At 37.7% G+C, this 18276-nt stretch overlaps 1 protein-coding gene across 4 annotated transcripts in view; it reads right to left on the reverse strand.

Annotated features, from left to right (window-relative positions):
• The window catches only part of ZFYVE28 (zinc finger FYVE-type containing 28), a 145950-nt gene that overhangs the window by 61150 nt on the left and 66524 nt on the right, over positions 1 to 18276 (reverse strand). For all 4 annotated transcript variants that reach the window (XM_088056862.1, XM_088056861.1, XM_014263206.2 and 1 more), the window contains exon 3: positions 1254 to 1391. In XM_088056862.1, coding sequence (XP_087912988.1) covers positions 1254 to 1391 — 138 coding nt within the window. The remainder of the gene's footprint in view (positions 1 to 1253; positions 1392 to 18276) is intronic.

Genomic DNA, 18276 nt, shown 5'->3' on the forward strand with positions numbered 1-18276 from the left:
TCGCATTACATCATCACTGCATATGTTACTTTCTCTGAAACCAACAGGTCTCTCCAGCCTGATGGCTGCACAGTGGAAGTTTGATTTGGAAACAGGTTTAGATTATATAACACAGCAGTGAATAAAACAAGACTGAGGACAGGATTACAAAGCACTGACATATCAAATTAATTTAGTAAATTCAATCTGAGACTTCTCTGACTCAGAGTAGCCTGCAATTAACAATTGTCAAAGCAAGTTTCAGAAACAGAACATACGGAGGCATATTGGACTGAACAAGATGGGGAATCTTCATGGAAAACATGCACTTGAAAAAGAAAGGAGAAACTGCTAGAGAAAAAAAAAAAGGAGGCCAAGGATTGTTTCAAATACAGGAGAGGCAAGACTGAAAACAGGACCACAACGTGTGTGGGATGTCTAGACTAATCCCTCTGAAGTCTCAACAAATTCATGGTGCTGGCCCTAAGTCACCTTCAGGCCAGTAAAAGTGAAGAGTTTATCACTAAAGATGCCACAATGATTTTTTTTTATTTTTTTTTTTTTAAGCTAAAAGACATCAGCACTAATAAATAAATGTCTTGCATATAATAGCCTTTTGTTCTGACACTTCAAGCTTCCTTTGGTTAAAATAATGGAAGCTTATTCGCTACAAAAATTCCTTATTCTGACAGGTTGCTCTAGAAGTAAGTCTTTCAGAGAAACCAGGTAAGAGAAGAAAAGTGGATTTCAGTGTTCTGCACAGAAACTATTCTATTTTTGGCATACACACGAAACAAGGAAGTTATGGGCAACAAATGACAGCCTGAAGTTACCTATTTAGGATGAGTTACAGCATAACATAGGCGATAAAATAAAGTGACACCGTGCACTTCTATTTGCTGGAGATGAACTTTTGTCCTGATAAAACTTCCTAATGCACTTTTATTTGTTTCTAAGATCTTCAAAACATAAGATGGCTGATCAGAAAAAAAAAATAAAAAAAAGAAAATATGCTAACCCACAAAAGAAGAGTTTTTCACTATAGAATACTGACAGCACACAATTATGAAAATAACCTGGTATGCTGTTAGCCAAAACCACAGTTAAAGAACCCCAAATCTCTGAGCATCCAGAGCAAGTTCTCTCATTTAGTTGGCTCTGTAAATTTTTTTTTTTTGGTACCTCTTTCAGCAAAGTCTGAAAAGGTACTTGTGGCTTTATACAACAAAAAAAGTGTCTATTAATCCCAAACAACAGAATTATGACAGACCTACCTCTGCTCCAAACCAAAGCTGTCCTGCAAGGTTGTCATGGCGTATTTCCTCTGGAAACTTAACACAAAAGTCTCGGTTGGCCCGTTCATGTGGAATGCATTCATCCATGATTTGGTTTATGATGTTCAAAACATTATCCTGAATCAAAACACAGGATACCATATATATACTCTTTGCACAGAAAACATTTTTTCTAACTTTTTAATAGAATTTATTAGTGAGATACCAACCAATTAAGATAGCAAATGCAATATTTAACTCTCCTGGTTTTCATACACACAGCGAAAGCAGAGGAGAATACTGCACAGAAACAAGAGCAGCAAACTTCACTCTTTCTAATCTTCCTAGAAACTGTTTCTCAGATTAGTTGTATTTAACTTTGACCAGGTAGTCAAAGGTTAATGGGACTTCTCATGATGAGGCATGACATAAAGAGCTCCTTATCTCCAGCTATCTGTACATATCAGTAAATAAACTAGAAGTACAAGTGAATTATACTTTTTCCATTTCCTCTCACCAGCCCAAACAATATGCCCTCCCATTATTCCCAAAAAGAGCGCCTAACAGGGTAGCTTGGAGTTGTTAGAAGCTGAGTTATACTGGGACCATTGTGGTTGAATATATTTAAACTCATCCTGGTAATCCAAAGCAGTTTACACACCTGAATCCCAAGTGGGCAAGGACTGACACACTGACCTAGCACCTCATCCCTCAGCCACTCAGGAGGATAAGGGGACACCACACAAATTAGAGCCTTAGTAACTGCTCTGATCTACCTCTGCACCAGGACAATGATCAAAGACCTATAACCATTTTCTTGATATGCAGTAAATAATGCATATTCATTTATTTGAAAAGACTATTTTCACATACCCCTGCTGAGAACTGTACGGAATTTGATTAACATAATAAAGGTAGATTGAGAGCATGAAAAAGGCTGAGTGCTTTCATTAAAAATGTTTTGTCTGTTTTATGTTTCTTCCGATATTTACAGAATTCACATTCTGCTTGAAATATTTCTCAAACAAATACAACCATATCTGTCTGCACAAAATTGTTTAACAGACAGAACTGCTTTAAATCTACACTTCAATGTTTTATTTTCACCTGCATTTAAAAAGCAATAGAAGAGAATTTTGAAAAAACCTGACCCTTTAAATATGTTTTTATCAAAAAAAGACAAAATCTACTTTATCTACAAAGAATGATCCACATTTTCTGCAATTTCTGCACAGACTGCAACACCTGCTGTTGCCACAAAATAATCTTAACATTAAGGCTGCAATTACAATTGTCTTCATCCAAAATAAGTGAATACATGAACGATCAGCAATATTTATTACACACTGGTAAAAGGCACTTAAAGTGTTAACAACTAAAACACTTTCATAATAAAGTACTTTTTGCAAGGCTGTAATGAGATAATACGTTCCATTTCAATAAAGTTGTTAAAAACAAACAAAAAACCCCACCTCATACAGCTCATACAGTTAAAACACATGAGTAACTGTAACAATCAACCATCTTCTCTAGAAACAGGACTGAAAATCAAATGCCCTGTAGCATCACAACACAGACCATGGCCAGCAGGTATGAGAAGAGACAAGAAAAGAAAAGTAGAATCACCAACATAAAATACCTGATCTTAGAGGTGAAATCTCCCCCTCGCTCTGCTGGGCCTGTTGTACTGCCAGGATCAGTGGGGCACTAGGATCCCTTAGAATCCAAAGAGATGCCCCTAGCAGGAACTGAGGGAAAAAACAACCTTGCATACTCCCCCGTGTAGTTGCAAGGAGAACTGGAGTTCAAATCCTGGACGAGAACAGAGATGCCCACACCCTGCTGCTGCAGCACATCCTGAACCACAGGCTGAAGAACTCTGTCACCACCTCCTCTCTCCAGAACAACCGCGAGTTAGCCAAGCAATCACATCCAAATTGGCGTGACACTTTAGGCTCAGAAAAACCAGAATAATAGGAAGTTTCCTATTCTCCTTCCACTTCTTAATTCATGACACTGATATACTACTCTCACCATTATTTAGCTAAATCTGCCTGGGGAACCAAAGTATTTTGAAAGTAGATCTCATAAGGAAAAACAACTCCTAAACTACCTAGCTCCTACCCAAAGTTACAGAGCAAAGACTGAAACTGAGGATAAAAACATTTAAATTGTAGAAAGGCATGAGTCACTCATGAAGTATTTCAAATCTGTTATTACTGATCTATTTTGAGACCAGATGCTTTGCCTGTAGCTCTCACTTTATCACCAGAGGACTACAGGTTGGTCTTGATCACTAGGATGAAAAAGCCAGATTCCTGTTTTAAGAGAATTAATCAAAGTTTGCAAAGGCCTTTCTGCATTGGAGAGCTACAGTGGTAAAAAGCAATCTTACCAGTTAAAATTTTACAAAATTTCCACAAAATACTGAAAAATAATAAGGTAGGGAACCCTGGAAAAAATACTCTTCAAATCCGGATATATCAGACTTTAAATAATCCAATTACATTTTATTTTAGGACATGATATTCCAATTTATTTTACTTGCCACATAACTTTAATATGGGGAAATGCAATTCTTCCTCTTATTTTTTCCTAAAAACCTACACAGAATAAGAGGAAAGGCCATATTGAAAAACTTTCCTCCCTAAATTTTATCTTACTTCAATGTATTATTTTTAAATGCAATCTTATTTGACAGCAGCTACAAGACAAATTGAATTTCCCTTACATAATTACCTATATACATATTCAAAATCCCTGATGTATCAAAGAACATTTTATGCAAATAGAATAAAGAAAGAGGACTCATTGCTGGTAAGCAACTGTTCCATGGTTTTGTTCTGTTTTTTTAATCATTTTACCTGTTAAAAAGCACTAAGATTCTGTCTAAATAGTCTCTGAAGATAATTATTACAAGCATCATGAAATTTTATACCATAATGCACTTAAATATTGCAAGTAAAGGCAAGATGATGTAATGAAGATAATTCAACTTTTTACAATACACTGTTTAAGTATATAATTTGTTTATTTGTTTCCCACTTAAAAATCATTTAATATTTTTCCTCATTTCTTCAACATTCCTATAATCTCTAGATGCTTCTTTTCCAGAGCACCCAAAGATCTACCAACATATCTCCATGTATGTCAGACTTTGACTCAGGTGTTTTTTTTAATATGTGCAGTAGTACTAAGCTAAACCAGAGGTAATTAGAATTTAAATATACACTTCCCAATGGAGATAAATCACAATAGCTCCCTCTCCAGTAGCAATTCTTTGTATAAAGTTACCTGGCTTCACAGAGGCAGCTGGTTGTTCTGTCAGAGAGCTAAGTGAAAAAGCCAATTAAAAAGATGGCCGTCTTTTCCTGCCTAGTCCAGCAGGGATACAGGAAGATTAGGGAAAAACACTTGATATAACTTTGATATATAATGTACAAATACTGAAAGATTTCTACAAGGTAAATTGCTTTTGATGTTTCAAGATGTGCAATTTCCCAAATTCTCTGTTGCTCTACAGGGTTTATTTTATCATCCTACAGAAGAAAAAAAACAAAACAAACCAACAATTCTCCATCACTTCCCTTTCCTCTTCCATTCTTCTTATGATACCCAGAGCAGAGTAACCTACATAAAAAATCTGGAATATTTGCTCCCATAATAATTTCAGATCTCAGCTGCTTTAAAACTGGAAGGATGCCAGCCAATTTAGACAGACTATCCAATGCATTGTAAGCAAATTAGTCTTTTCTTTAGAAGAGCTTCAAGAAACATTCAATTTATTTAATTACTGTATTCTGCTTTGTAAGCTAATAATGAATGGGTTTGGATACATGGTAGCACTGAAATTTTGCTCTAATTTAAGCAACATAAATCAATTAGTTAGAACTGAAGCAGTAAATCTTTCACTTGATCCATCTTTCTATATAAAAGCCTCCAGATTTTAATGCCTCCTTTGGCAGCTTTATCTGTTATCTTTTGGTTTATCTTCATACTGGGATGTGCAGTTTTGTTTCAGGTGTTCTGCTGAGGCTTTACAGCAGCACAGGCAGCCACTGCAGAGATTCTGCTTTGGGATTTACTCCAAAGTCCTCATTTCCCGGAAAACAAAGATCAAAGTTTCACATAATAGTCAGCACTTATATTTAGATAGGGAAGACAATGAGTGATAGTGAGACAATGTACATAAGGTAGCCACAGTGGAGGACAGTGAATTGGTTTCTTTTTGACCTGTCAGTAATTGGTCATACAGTAAATAATCAGAGCATAAAGCTAACATCAACTGCTGCATTAGCTTCCAAAATAGGTACCAAAAATTGCCAAGAAATTAATCTTTCTTATACTATGAAACATGTTTAGATCAACAAAAGGCAAACTTATCTACCCTTCTGTACATATTCTTGATAAAATTTATGCTGCTCTTCCACAACATTAAATTTAATATGACCTGAGGTCTTTTGCAAGACTTCTTCAAAGGAAGGTAACTTCCTGCGCTGCTCAGTACCTCTCTAATAGCCATCCTTTGAATAACCAATAAAATCTAGCTGAGGCAATATGCTCTGTGATGATATCACCATGAGCTTAATAGATGATATTTTTGCCTCTTCATTTAAGTAAGTCCATGACTTTTTGTGACCTTTTCTAGTTTGATGTTAAGTACCAGAACTCCTTCAACATCACATTATGGCAATAAGAAGTCATTGATGAACGTGAATTAATGCCAAAAATAAAGGAAGATTTTATTGGAATTAAAGCAATTAGTAGGTATTTAGGGTTTTACAGGCTACTTTAACAGAAGAAAGCAGTAGCAAGGTGGTGTGCTCTCCGATGTAACCAAGAGGTTTTCAATGCACACACAAAAGTCCTGGATCCAGAACCCAGGTAGCTATTTCACATTAGATATCCAAAGCCTCACTATGGCTTTCCCTCCAGTCCATCTTGCACAGATTCAATGGGTGTGCTTTCAGACTCTCTTTGCCTCATCCACTAATTGGCACTGGCAGTGTAGCACCATGGAAATGTTTGGGTTTCAGATCATCAAGTCCAACCACTAACCCAGAACTGCCAAGTCCACTGCTAAACCATGTGCCCAAGTCCCACATCTACACATCTTTGGATTGCTTCCAGTGACGGTGACTCAGACACTGTCCTGGGCAGCCTGTTCCAATGCTTGACAATGCTTTTCATGAATGAAGTTCTCCTAATATCCCATCTAAACCTTCCCTGGCACAACTTGGGCCATTTCCTCTTGTCTTATCAATTGTTACTGGGGACAGGAGCCTGACCCCCCACCTGGCTACAACCTCAGGGAGCTGCAGAGAACAGTAAGGTCTCCCCTGAGCCTCCTTTTCTCCAGACTAAACATCTCCAGCTGCCTCAGCCACTCAAAAAACTTTTGCTTGGCCACACTACTGCTGACCCAGGCCAGGAGCCATTGGCCTTCTTGGCCACCTGGGCACACCTGGCTCGTGTTCAGCCACTCTCAACCAGCACCCCCAGGTCCTTTTCCACCGGGCCCTTTCCAGCCACTGCCCCAGCCTGTAGTGCTGCAGGGGTTGTTGTGACCTGGGGGCAGGACCTGGCACTTGGCCTTGCTGAACCTCAGACCCCTGGGCCCACTGATCCAGCCTGTCCAGATTCCTCTGCAGAGCCTTCTTGCCATCCAAGAGATCAACTCTTCTACCCAACTTGGCATCATCCACAAACCAAGGGCGCAACTCATGAGGCTCCACCTTCTAAAAGTAACAGGATTTTTCCATGTATGAATCCTGGGGAGCAGCTCCTAGTTTAACCTACCCAACTATAGAGTAATACCCAAATTCACCATGAAAAGGCAACTTGGATATCTAGCAATTTAAATTCTGTATTGCCTCAGCCCAGCAACAACAATTCTCAATAAATAAAAGAGGAATCCCCATTCACAGAGGGCAGAATGAAGGAGATGTCATCATGAATTACTGCCATCTTCATTTTGCCTTGCCCTGCTGCAGTGAAAGCATCCTGCATCCCCAACATATTCATTGCTGAGTTGGCATGGATCCAGCTTTCTTCCCTATGGTTCTCTGCTGCAAATTAATTCCCTGACCTGCAGTGCACAGCATTTTCATTCCACTCTGTCCACAGTCTTAGATAACAGGCAGTTTCTCAGAATGACCTATTTGATTCATGTAAGCAAGTGGAAACACATGAAAAAACTTGTTAACATGAGAAACTACAACTTAAGACTAAAGTACTAAACATTATTAAGATCCTTTTTTCAAAGAAAAAAATATATTTTAATATTAATCACTCCTTATACACGATCAAATATGAAATGTAGAAAGAAAATACAATTCCATTTAGCTGATGAAGTTGTACTGATGGCCCAACTTACAGTCAAGCATTTTACATTTTATAGCCATTTACTAATTATTCTATAGCGACCAGAAGTTTCCCAAAAATTATGAAGAAAAGCTGTTAAAAATCAACATTTAAAAGACACACTTATTTTATTTACTGGTAACAAATGTTTAGCTCCGTATATTTGGTTTTTACCGAACTACAACATTCCACTGATCACTTGACATTACTGGAGAAAAAAAGGCAAATTTAAAATCTGTGAACCAAACCCAACTGACAAAAAACCCCCAACTCTTCTGATACTTATAGGTTCCTCAGTGTATTTAGAACAATCATACTCAAGTTCATTTGCAGTGAAGTAGGGTGAAAACATATGAAAGGGCTGACAAGTCTGCCTGCTTGCAAAAGAAATGTTAAGAGCTTTCACTCAATGGCAGGCCCAAATAGCAAACAGGTACCTGACACCAACTGTTTAAAGATGTCAGGCAGCACCGAGAAGACATCTGTTAGAGCAATGCAACTCACAGAAGTCATCATTACCAGGAGTAATGAAATGACAAATGTTGCCATCAGTTATAAAACAACGTAACTGGAGATGAAACTCTGAAGGAAAAACACCCAAATTTACAAGCTCTAATATTATGGGAACGAAGTAAAGCAGATAAGTGTACTGTCTCAGATTTAAGCTTAATCCTGAGATCATCACTTTAAAATAGCTGTTCTAAATTTTACTTTTTTTTGTTTCTAGACTGGCACTGTCCCCATCAAAATTAAACTGACGACATTATATAAAGGAAAATAATTTTCTTTGAATAAGTCTTAGCTCACTCTCATGTCTGACAACAGCCGAATCCTAGCACAAGTTTTTGACTTTCCTACCTCTGCATGAAGTCTTAAATACAAACCTTATGAGAATTTAATTCTAGAGTCCACCAGCTCTGTTCTAGTTTAGAAAAAGCCTCAAACACAGATACAATTCAGAAAATGACCAGGATTCCCTCCCCACCACAGAGCAATGAGGAACACACAATGGGTCTTCCTTCTTCCCTCTTTGGTTAAAAGGTATCTTTGTCTGCTACAGTTTCTAAAGTTTGTGAACGTGAAGGTTTCTTTCAATCAACTTCTTCCCTTGATCTCAGTAATTACCTTGCTGTCTCCTTCACTGACCTCTACTAACACAACTAATTTAATGTCTCCAGGGCTGCAAATTAAACAGGCAAGAAAGACTTGGCCATTACTTCAGCTAAAAGTACTCCTGGTTCAATCCACACTGTTCAACCTCTGTATCAATTAACAAAATAACTAACATCAGGAATAGATTCTTGCCAACTTCCAACCAATCATTAGGTTTCAGAACCCAGCAGGGAATTTCTTTCACTTTTGGCTAATTTGTCTCCTTTAATGAGATCTATTTCTGCCTAATTCTACAAGAAAATGTTCTTCAATGGACAGATGCAATCAAACATGAAAACTTCACACCTCTGAACGTCTCATTGTTCACAGTGATTATGGAACATACTCCCAGTTTGCTCCTGTCAAGAATGTTAATGATACAAGTAGTATTTAATAGATAACTCACTGCCAATCCACTACAACACCATCCTCTGAGTTCTTTAACAGCTCTTCACAGGTACCTTGTCCATCAAGGGACGCTCCTCCATCCTTTCTTTGTAAAAAATTGCTTCTTTTCAGCATGGATACAATTCTGACAAAGCACAGAATGAAAGAGCAGGTATTTTTTTCCTCCTAGAGATTCCTTATTCTCACACCACTTCAACTTAACAGATAGTGGGAGACACCTTCAGATAAGGTTTTTTTACACCTGAAACAGAAAGCCACTTTTCATTACAGACTGGTGTCAGGCCATTTTGCAGGGTCAGCCTTTAGCAGCAAGGCCAATGAGAGACCTTGGCCCCTTATCTCACCATCTCACCTCCCCTGCAGTCCCTGTCCCCATGTCTCAGCAGCACTCTGTGCTCTTCTGCTGGGGACACCTATGAAGGGTTTTAGTGCACAGATCCAGAGTAACCCACATCACTTCACTGCTCAAGGTCACAGACAGACTCTACAGATACGTGCATTGGTACAGCTGAACAAGTGTTTCCAGTGGTAAAGCTGACCACAGCTTATTTGAACTGGCCTTGGATAAGGATCTAAAACTTCAAAGCTCTCTAAAAGCTGTGCTTTGAGGGGTGCCATGCTTAACTGTGGGAATAGCAACAAGAACAGTGTAAATTTGGAATGGAAAACTTTTAAACCAATGCTGCCAATGGACCATGGAATAATGCCTAAGGAACTATGTGTGATAACACAGAAATACACATTTAAACAGGGTTATTTTTTATATGAAATCTAAGTTATTTTTTCTTGTCCATGCTCAACTACATATCCAAGCAATAAAGTTAAGGTATTTACTGAAACTAAAATGTTTATAACATTTCTACCAAGTGTCCAAGGGCTTGCTTGAATCAAAGACGGGGCAACCCACATGAACAGCTGCTGAAGCTACCATAGAACTCTAACCAAAACCACTCAAATTTACAGAAATATTTCCTTCTGAAATCACTCTGTGCCTTTCCATTAATACAGTTTAAAAGCTTGCTGGTAACCCACAGCACTTGCTTAAAATTTAAAAGCCTTTACCTGCTAGGAAAGAAAGAATACACTTAGCATGAAAAATCAATGAAAAATCTGATTTCACTGAGTACAAAATTAATTGAGCTATGCTGAAGCTGAGCAGCTGTAGACAAAAGGCAAAGAAAAGCCAATGTGAAATTATACCACAAATAAAGAGTTATATCCAACAACAGTTCAACTCAAAACCAAGGAGCCCAAACCTTTGGAGACTTTCGTTCTTTGAGTGTTCAAGCTTCCAATCATTTCTACATTCTGAGTATTTTAAATGAGTGATTTAAAGTTCTCCTAAAAATTTACATCGAGATAATTCTGCTTTCCTGTTTGAGGAATCTCCTCTTAATTTTCTTTTCTCAATTATGAAATATGATATTTGCATTGCAGAATAAGTCAGAGAACCACAAATATATTAATTAGATCTACTGAGAAAACTCATCACATTCCATCTACAGGGTTAAAATATTTTACAGTCAAATTAGCAAAACCCCTGTGGAGGAAAGTTGTACAAATTATAAACAAGGCTGGCACCGAGGCCAGAGGTTTGCACAAATGTATGAAAATGAAAAATAAATTTTCATAGCAGTTATCACGCAAGTCAAAAGGAAACATGACTCTGAAAGCCTGCTAGAATTAATCTGATTGATTATGTCTGCATCAGACCTAAACAGAAAAAAGCGAACAAAAAATACACCAAAAAAGACCTTTTGACAGTATCAGTACAATTCTAAAGCAAGAATTAGTAGAACTTACGTCACAAAGGCAGTTTAGCTCAGCGCCTCAGCTGCACAAATCAATTCAACAAGCTTTGCAGCCTCAAGATGATCATCATTTAACACCTCTACATGAACTAATACACTGTTTGATTATGAGCACTGTGTATGTAGAATAGCAACAACTTTAACAGCAGCTAGAGACACTGCAGGGCAATTGAGAAATCAAAGAATACAAATCTGCTGCTCGGTATTTGTGTAAATAATCTTCAGGCACAGAAATCTTGAGACCTCTAGAGAACTGAAAATGTATTCTCAGGGCAAACCTAAGAATTTATATTGTGTACATCACATGTTAGAATCAAGAGTACTACATTTTCTGAATTCAATTCTGGGCTTCTGTCAGAAACATGGAACAAGGAACAGTATAAACATGTAAGAAGTATCCAGCCTTCTTCACAGTGCGAAGATCCATGTACTTGGGGTAATGCTGCTGCTATTGCTCATCTCAACACTACTTTAAAAAGTGTTGAAAAAATAGCACTATTCTAAAAAATGGAAATCCAGCAGGAGAAAGTAGGTGGAATAAGCAAAAAGGTAAGCTTTCTTCACCAAGAGCACATTTTCTGCATAATTATTTTCACACAAGTGCAGATTTACCAAAGCCTTTAAAATGGGAAGTTTTTATGAGTGCAAACAGTGCAAAAGCATGCAGTAACAAAGCCTACTATCTGAAGACTGCTCTCCAACAGCAAATTCATCCTTATCACAAGCTGTTTTCCTATCAGTCATTTCAAACTTCTGCAAAGCAACACTAGCTTGCTAATACATGTAATATTTTCAAAAATGAATCTTCTTTTAATTACTGTCTTAAAGTCTGCATTATTTTTCACCAAGAACCCTGTGCAGCAATGAATTACTACAAATTCTTTTAAAAGCATAAGCTGGGGGCGGAAGACAACCATTGCATCTTTACTCCAAAAGGAACTTGGAATTAGGAGTGAACTAATTGAACTTCTCATTCTCTTTGGCTAATTATAAAGTTACAACAACTGAATAAGCCACCCTAATGGCTAACAATTTATTTTCTTCCCGTCACCTTAAACTCCAGCCATTCAATTAGTAATTTATTGTTTAATTATACAGCAATAGTAACAAAATGGCAGTCTGAAATTATAAACTCAAAAATATTTTGTAATCCCTCCTTCCAATAGGTAGAAGTCCTTTTTCTGTCCGATATTTAACATATATAGATATATATTTAACAAATTTAACACCTGAAGGCTTTAATCTAAAGGTGCAAATGAGGATCCAGCAAGAGGAGCTGGAAGCCGTGGCTCAGTCCCAGAAATATGGCATCACTGGCATAAGCAGAACCTGGTGGGATGAGTTCTGTGATTAGGGCGCCCTGCTGGATGGTTCAGGCTCTCTGGGAGGAACAGGAAGGGCAGGTGAGGCAGGGGCTGGAATGCACAGAGCTTGTAGATGGCAATGGCACAGCTGAGAACCTCTGGACTAAGGGACAAATGAATTGGAGATGTTGTCCCGGGAGAAGGAAACTGAGGGGAGACCTCATTGGAGTTATAACTTCCTTATGAAGGGAATGGGAGGGGCAGGCACTGTTCTCTGCTCTGTAGTGAGTGACAGGATCCAAGGGAATGGCCTGAAGTTGTGTCAGGGAAGGTTTAGGTTGGGTATTAGGAAAAGGTTCTTCACCCAGCAGGGGGGCTGGGCACTAGAAGAGGCTCCCCAGGACAGTGGTCACAGCCTCAAGCCTGATAGAGCTCAAGGAGTCTGGAAATGCTCTCAGGGACATGGTGTGACTTTGACAGATGGTGCTGCGTGGGGCCAAGAGTTGGACTTCACGACCCTTGTGGGTCACTTCCAACTCAGGATGCTCCATTCAAGGATTCTGTTTAATGAAAACTTACTTATGACAACCTGACACATGAGAAAACCAGACTGCACAATATTCCACAGAATATTCTTCATAATAATCCATTATTATGTAATTAATTATTTCTTATTAAAAAACAGGATTTAACTTGCAAGTATGTTAAGGTCACAACGAAAATTAAATTCCACTGCTAAGAACCAACTCGACAAATTACTAACCTGCCTTCTTGTCTTTCTTATCACACTTTCCCAGCATTAAAGAAAAAAATAAATGGTATGGATTTTTCTATATGATTAAGTTAAAAGGCTCCTAGCAGAAGAAAACAGACTTAATCCCCAATTACAGCAACATCACAAAATAAATAATTTGCACGTATTGTTAATCTTAATAACGTGGCACTACCATGTGCATATGGAGAAAAGAAGGAAAATTGCAGCATATTTAAGTCATGAGACTATATAAACAATTCAGTGGCTAATACTAGAATCTATCCTTCTTTGCAACAGTAAAAAAAAAAAAAAAAAAATTTAGCCAATCATACTATAGCAGAGCTGACAGCAATCCTCTGATGGCACTGCTGAAGACTGTGGAAGAGCTATAAAGCCCCTGATACTCAGACACGTCACATTACATTAATTCCTACATAACTGGATCCAGTATAGTATCATACTTCACAAATGCTGAGAAAAGTCAGACTTAAAATGACCTGGCTCCATTGTCCTCATCTAGCCTTCAAGTACTCTGGGAATTATACCACTATGTGCAGGTTCACTGTCAATACTCATTCAAGGTACCAATATGCCAATTGTTAGCAATATAAAAACAATGATCATGGGCAAATAATCTTACATTAAGAAAGGAAAAATAATTTTATCTTTAGTAGCTGAGTATTAGAAGACTCCAATACCTCTGAAATTAAGAGATTTCTATAGCTGGGTTCTTGTTCACAAAGAAGAAAATGCTGTATTTTTAAATTTAAATAAAAGGTGTGACCAAAAGAAGAAACTGTTCTAATTGAAGCACAGATAAAATATTCATTGCTCTCCTGTTAGCACCTCATGTTTTATATGGATGACTACCTCATCTTCCACCAAATCCAGTGGTTTTCCACAGGAGTTTGCATGCAATGATTGTGGTCATCATGAGCAGATGGTACAGCATAACCCTGCATCACAGTCTCTTCAGTAACAACCTACGGCTACCCCAGCATGCACCATTTAATATAATATAATAACATCCCTTTTTCACTGATAAAAAATTCATTGTGTTTTGTACACAAAGATAAGTTCACTTTTCATTATTTAGCAACTTGTCAATCCAGATTGAGTTTCACCCTTGTGCATTATTGATTACCACCTGTGTTGTCATTTCATGCTACATCAGCTTTTATTTATTTTTAAATATATATAATAACAAAACTCAAATGGCACACACTGAAGAGCCTTTCCATTTCCCACTACACAGAAATCAACGCATGCTCTATGACAATTCACTCAGTCATGTTTCTCTTTCACTCTGGAAATGTTACTAAGCAATTTGCAAACCCTGCAACAGCTTCAGAGTTCTGTGTGATGGTGTTGTGTTGAAAGTTTTGTTTGTTTGGAGTTAGATTTTTGCTGGTCTGTTTTCATTTGCTTGGTTTTTTTTCGGTTGTTTGTGGTTTTTTGTCTTGTTTGGTTTTTTAGTGTTGCTGTTGGTGGTGTCTTGTGGGGTTTTCTCAATTAAATAAAAAGCCAGTACAGATATCTGCCCACATACATGGTGTAAGCTGATGTGAAAGACAACTGGACTGCCATCCCCGTATCAGCTGAAATTGGTAACCGCCTCCTAAAGTGAGCCATTATCAAACATGATCAGTGCTTGGGTCAGACACTACACAGTATCAGACAAAGTTTCCCCCCTTCCAAACTCATCATACCCATCCATCTCTCTCTTAAGAAAGCAAATAACATTCCTAAGCGTTTCAAATATGCACAAAAAATATTTCAAAGATAAAGAGCATATATTTTCTTTGTGTTAAAGGTTTGATTCTGCAAGGCCAAGTGTAAGGTCCTGCCCCATGCTGGGGAAATCTAGTGAAAGGTGTCCCTGCCCATAACAGGGGGCAGGAACTGGGTGATATTTAAGGTTTCTTCCAACCCAAACTATTCTATGACTGCGATTTTAGCATGTGACAAAGCAGATTGCCAAAGTATGCTCCCAGCAGCACTGATCCTTTACTCCTGGTTTGCCATATCCAATTTACTCTTTCCACACCCCACAGTAAGCTCCTTCAGCCTGTAACATATTCCTTTACAGCGAGGGCAAAGTTTTGTTTCCACTGACACTCATATCTCAACTTATTTTGCAGTGATGCTTTCAGCTGTTAAATTGAGCTTGAAGAAATATGGAGATAAGTGTGGTTGAAACAGCATTTTTGATAAAATTCACCACATAGTTTGTATTGCTACAGAAACTGAGACAGACAAGTGATAAAACACAACACTGAGATATGATTAACTTTCTCTAAGGGCTCCAACTCCTCAGCAACATTTACTTATGCTACAGTGGATAATGAAGTTCACAGATGCCTGGTTCTCCAGGACTAAATGAAGGAGTGATCTATACAGGAGGCAGTCCACTAAAGGCTACATTTCAAAACCTTATGTTACAGCAAACTGGAACTGCTAAAGCTGACTTGGAAACTCTGGGCTGCCAATTCCAGTAATTCAGGAGGTGCTTCCCAAGAAGGCAACTAGCAGGAAAGGAGTGAAGAACCAGTGTAATGTACTGCCAGTCAATGCAGTACCCATCACACCTAGCAGTGAGCCAGAAACAGTCATGTCTCACAAGAATTACAAATTCATCATTTTACTATTCCGTGGAACAGTGCAAATGGACAGCACAGCTGGGAAAGTCTATGCCTTGCTTCAGCTCAGTGCCCTGATGGGGCAAATTCCTTCCTCATGCACTTCAGCAGATCAAGAGACACACTGCTGAGATACAATCTGCAGGAATAATGCTGATAAAACCATGCTGGAACTGACTCATGTGCTATTCTGAGACCTCAGTACTGTACACAGAGAATTAATTATCAGTGTACTGAAACAGCAAGCAAGGACTATGATCCTAAAAACATTCTCACCATGTGAAGTACTTATGCACACATTTGTTACCTGTGACTTCCTAACAAATATCTGCTTTAGCAACAAAGAGGTTTTTTACTCTTTACTCTTAAACAAAACAAATGAAATTACATAATATTTAACAATAAACTTAACTCCATTTAAATAGCTGATAAATTGTTTTAAACCAGTTTACCAAGTCAATTAATAAAACACTAATCAATGTGAAAACAGCAACGATCAAAGCAAATTAATTTAGAGAATGATAGTGAATGCATGAGTGAATAACTCAGAAGTGTACGAGTTACCATCACTTCTTGTAAAACTCAATACTGTGTGATGCTGTGAGTAGCATAGGAAAGGACACCCTGTTTTACCACTAATATAAAAATACTGCAATGATTTGTGTTGCAGTGAAAAAACCTCAGATGAACAAGCACTGCGTATTACTGAAGATTCACTAAAGCAGAGGTGTTTTTCTTAAGGAAAAAAGAGAGTTTTCCTTCTAGAATTATCAATCAAGTTCAATAAGCTAAAGTTTGACATTCTACCTACCTTTTGGTTCATTTAAGAAAAACTTACACAGCTTTTCATCATGCATCTCGGCACACTTCAGGTATTGTTAATTTTAACAGAAACCAGTAGAGAAGTGCTTTATTCTGTTGAATAGGTATTAATCACACAATAAATGTAAGATGCTGTACTGATAGATATGTTCTTACAATATTCTCACAATATTCTACCACTGACATGCAAACATCAAAGCAAAATGAGGGATGAGCCATTTTTATGATAGGCTACCACAACTGGAAAACAGTGTTACATCACATTATTGTGCAAATAAAAAGCTTTGGAAACCATTATCTTACTCATCCTGCCACTCTTACTCATGGATTATGCTACTCAGCATCCTGCTGTACAGTCAACCCACAGCATTTGAAAACCAAGCTGCAAGATGTTCAGAAATTTTGAAAAGTTAATTGACTGTAACAAGTGTGATTGTTATCAGCAGATAGTATCATGATAAAGCAGAAGACAACATTCAGAGTTGCAGTTCTTTACTAAGGAAGCATCAACAATCTTGAAGACTGCAGTTCTCTGCACATGCACAGGAACACGACAACACACCATACCTTCGACTTGCCTTGACTAATATTACCAGTACGGAAAGTATGTCCACTATAAAGTATTAGATCCTTTAGGCAGAGACCTTCTGGTTTGTCTGAATCTGTTCACACACAACAATAAACTTGGAGATCCTTAACAAAACTATCATAAGTTCAAAGTAGACACAAAGATTTAAAGCTTGGCTCTTCAGACATGGTCAAGATCCAACGTAACACCCAACCTCTCTCCAAGAAGAATCACAAGTTCGTAAGATTTGTCAGCATTAAAAAAACAAACAAACAAAACAAAACCACACTAATTTACAGGCATTTCCTTTCTCTAGTTGATAAAAATAAAACTCAAAACCATCATCTGTGAATCAAGCAGACACTATCAGTGAATGATTTGAAAATAAGTAACACAGGAACAATGAATTAATTTAAAAAACAGATGCCAAGATAGAAGGACGTGGAATTTTAGAAATCTTTGTCCCTAGAAAACGCTAAAATCTGATAGATATGCTACGCCTCTGTAAATTTCATGGAGATAAAAACTGGGAATCATCTGGATATCTTAAAACTAAAGTTTCCATGGATGAACTAGCACAAAATAGGAGAAAAAACATCATGCAAAGACTGGGAGTCTGATGAACTATGTTCTGTGGTCACAAGATACTTTTCAAAAGCATTGCTTGAACAGTCAAAAATGCACATTTCTAAACAAAAGGTCCCAGAATTGCATAACTGTTTTTGCAGATATCAGAGGTATTGCACGATGCAGCTGTTACCCTACTTTTATATTCTAGGCAATGTTCTGAGCCCAGGGCTGGCTGTTGGCTCTCCATCCTTCTCAAAGCCCACCTCACCTTAGGCTAAAACAAATTTTTCCTTCTACTGTGTGATATTTGGTCAGCAAACACCTACATTTTGAATCCTTACTAAAACACTGTACCTTCTCTTGTTTGGAAATTACAGGACAAATTCTAAAAAGAAATCAAAAAATCGCTGCATTTACACAAAGTACTACAAAATAATGTTAAGACCTAATTAAGCAAAGCTGGTTTTGACATGACATTTGACAATGATCTGACCTGTCCTACAGAACTTTTACAACTACAAATTACCAAAATAGCTACATAAAAATACTCCCCCATTTTTTCTTTCAGTTCTAGCAACAGATTGTTGGTGCTAAAACAATCTGTTTGACAAATGAAATTACCACACATCAGA

Source organism: Pseudopodoces humilis, chromosome 6 (assembly GCF_049639895.1).
Source record: "Pseudopodoces humilis isolate 2021_Gansu_Grassland_sample_001 chromosome 6, ASM4963989v1, whole genome shotgun sequence".
NCBI classification, from domain to species: Eukaryota; Metazoa; Chordata; class Aves; order Passeriformes; family Paridae; genus Pseudopodoces; species Pseudopodoces humilis.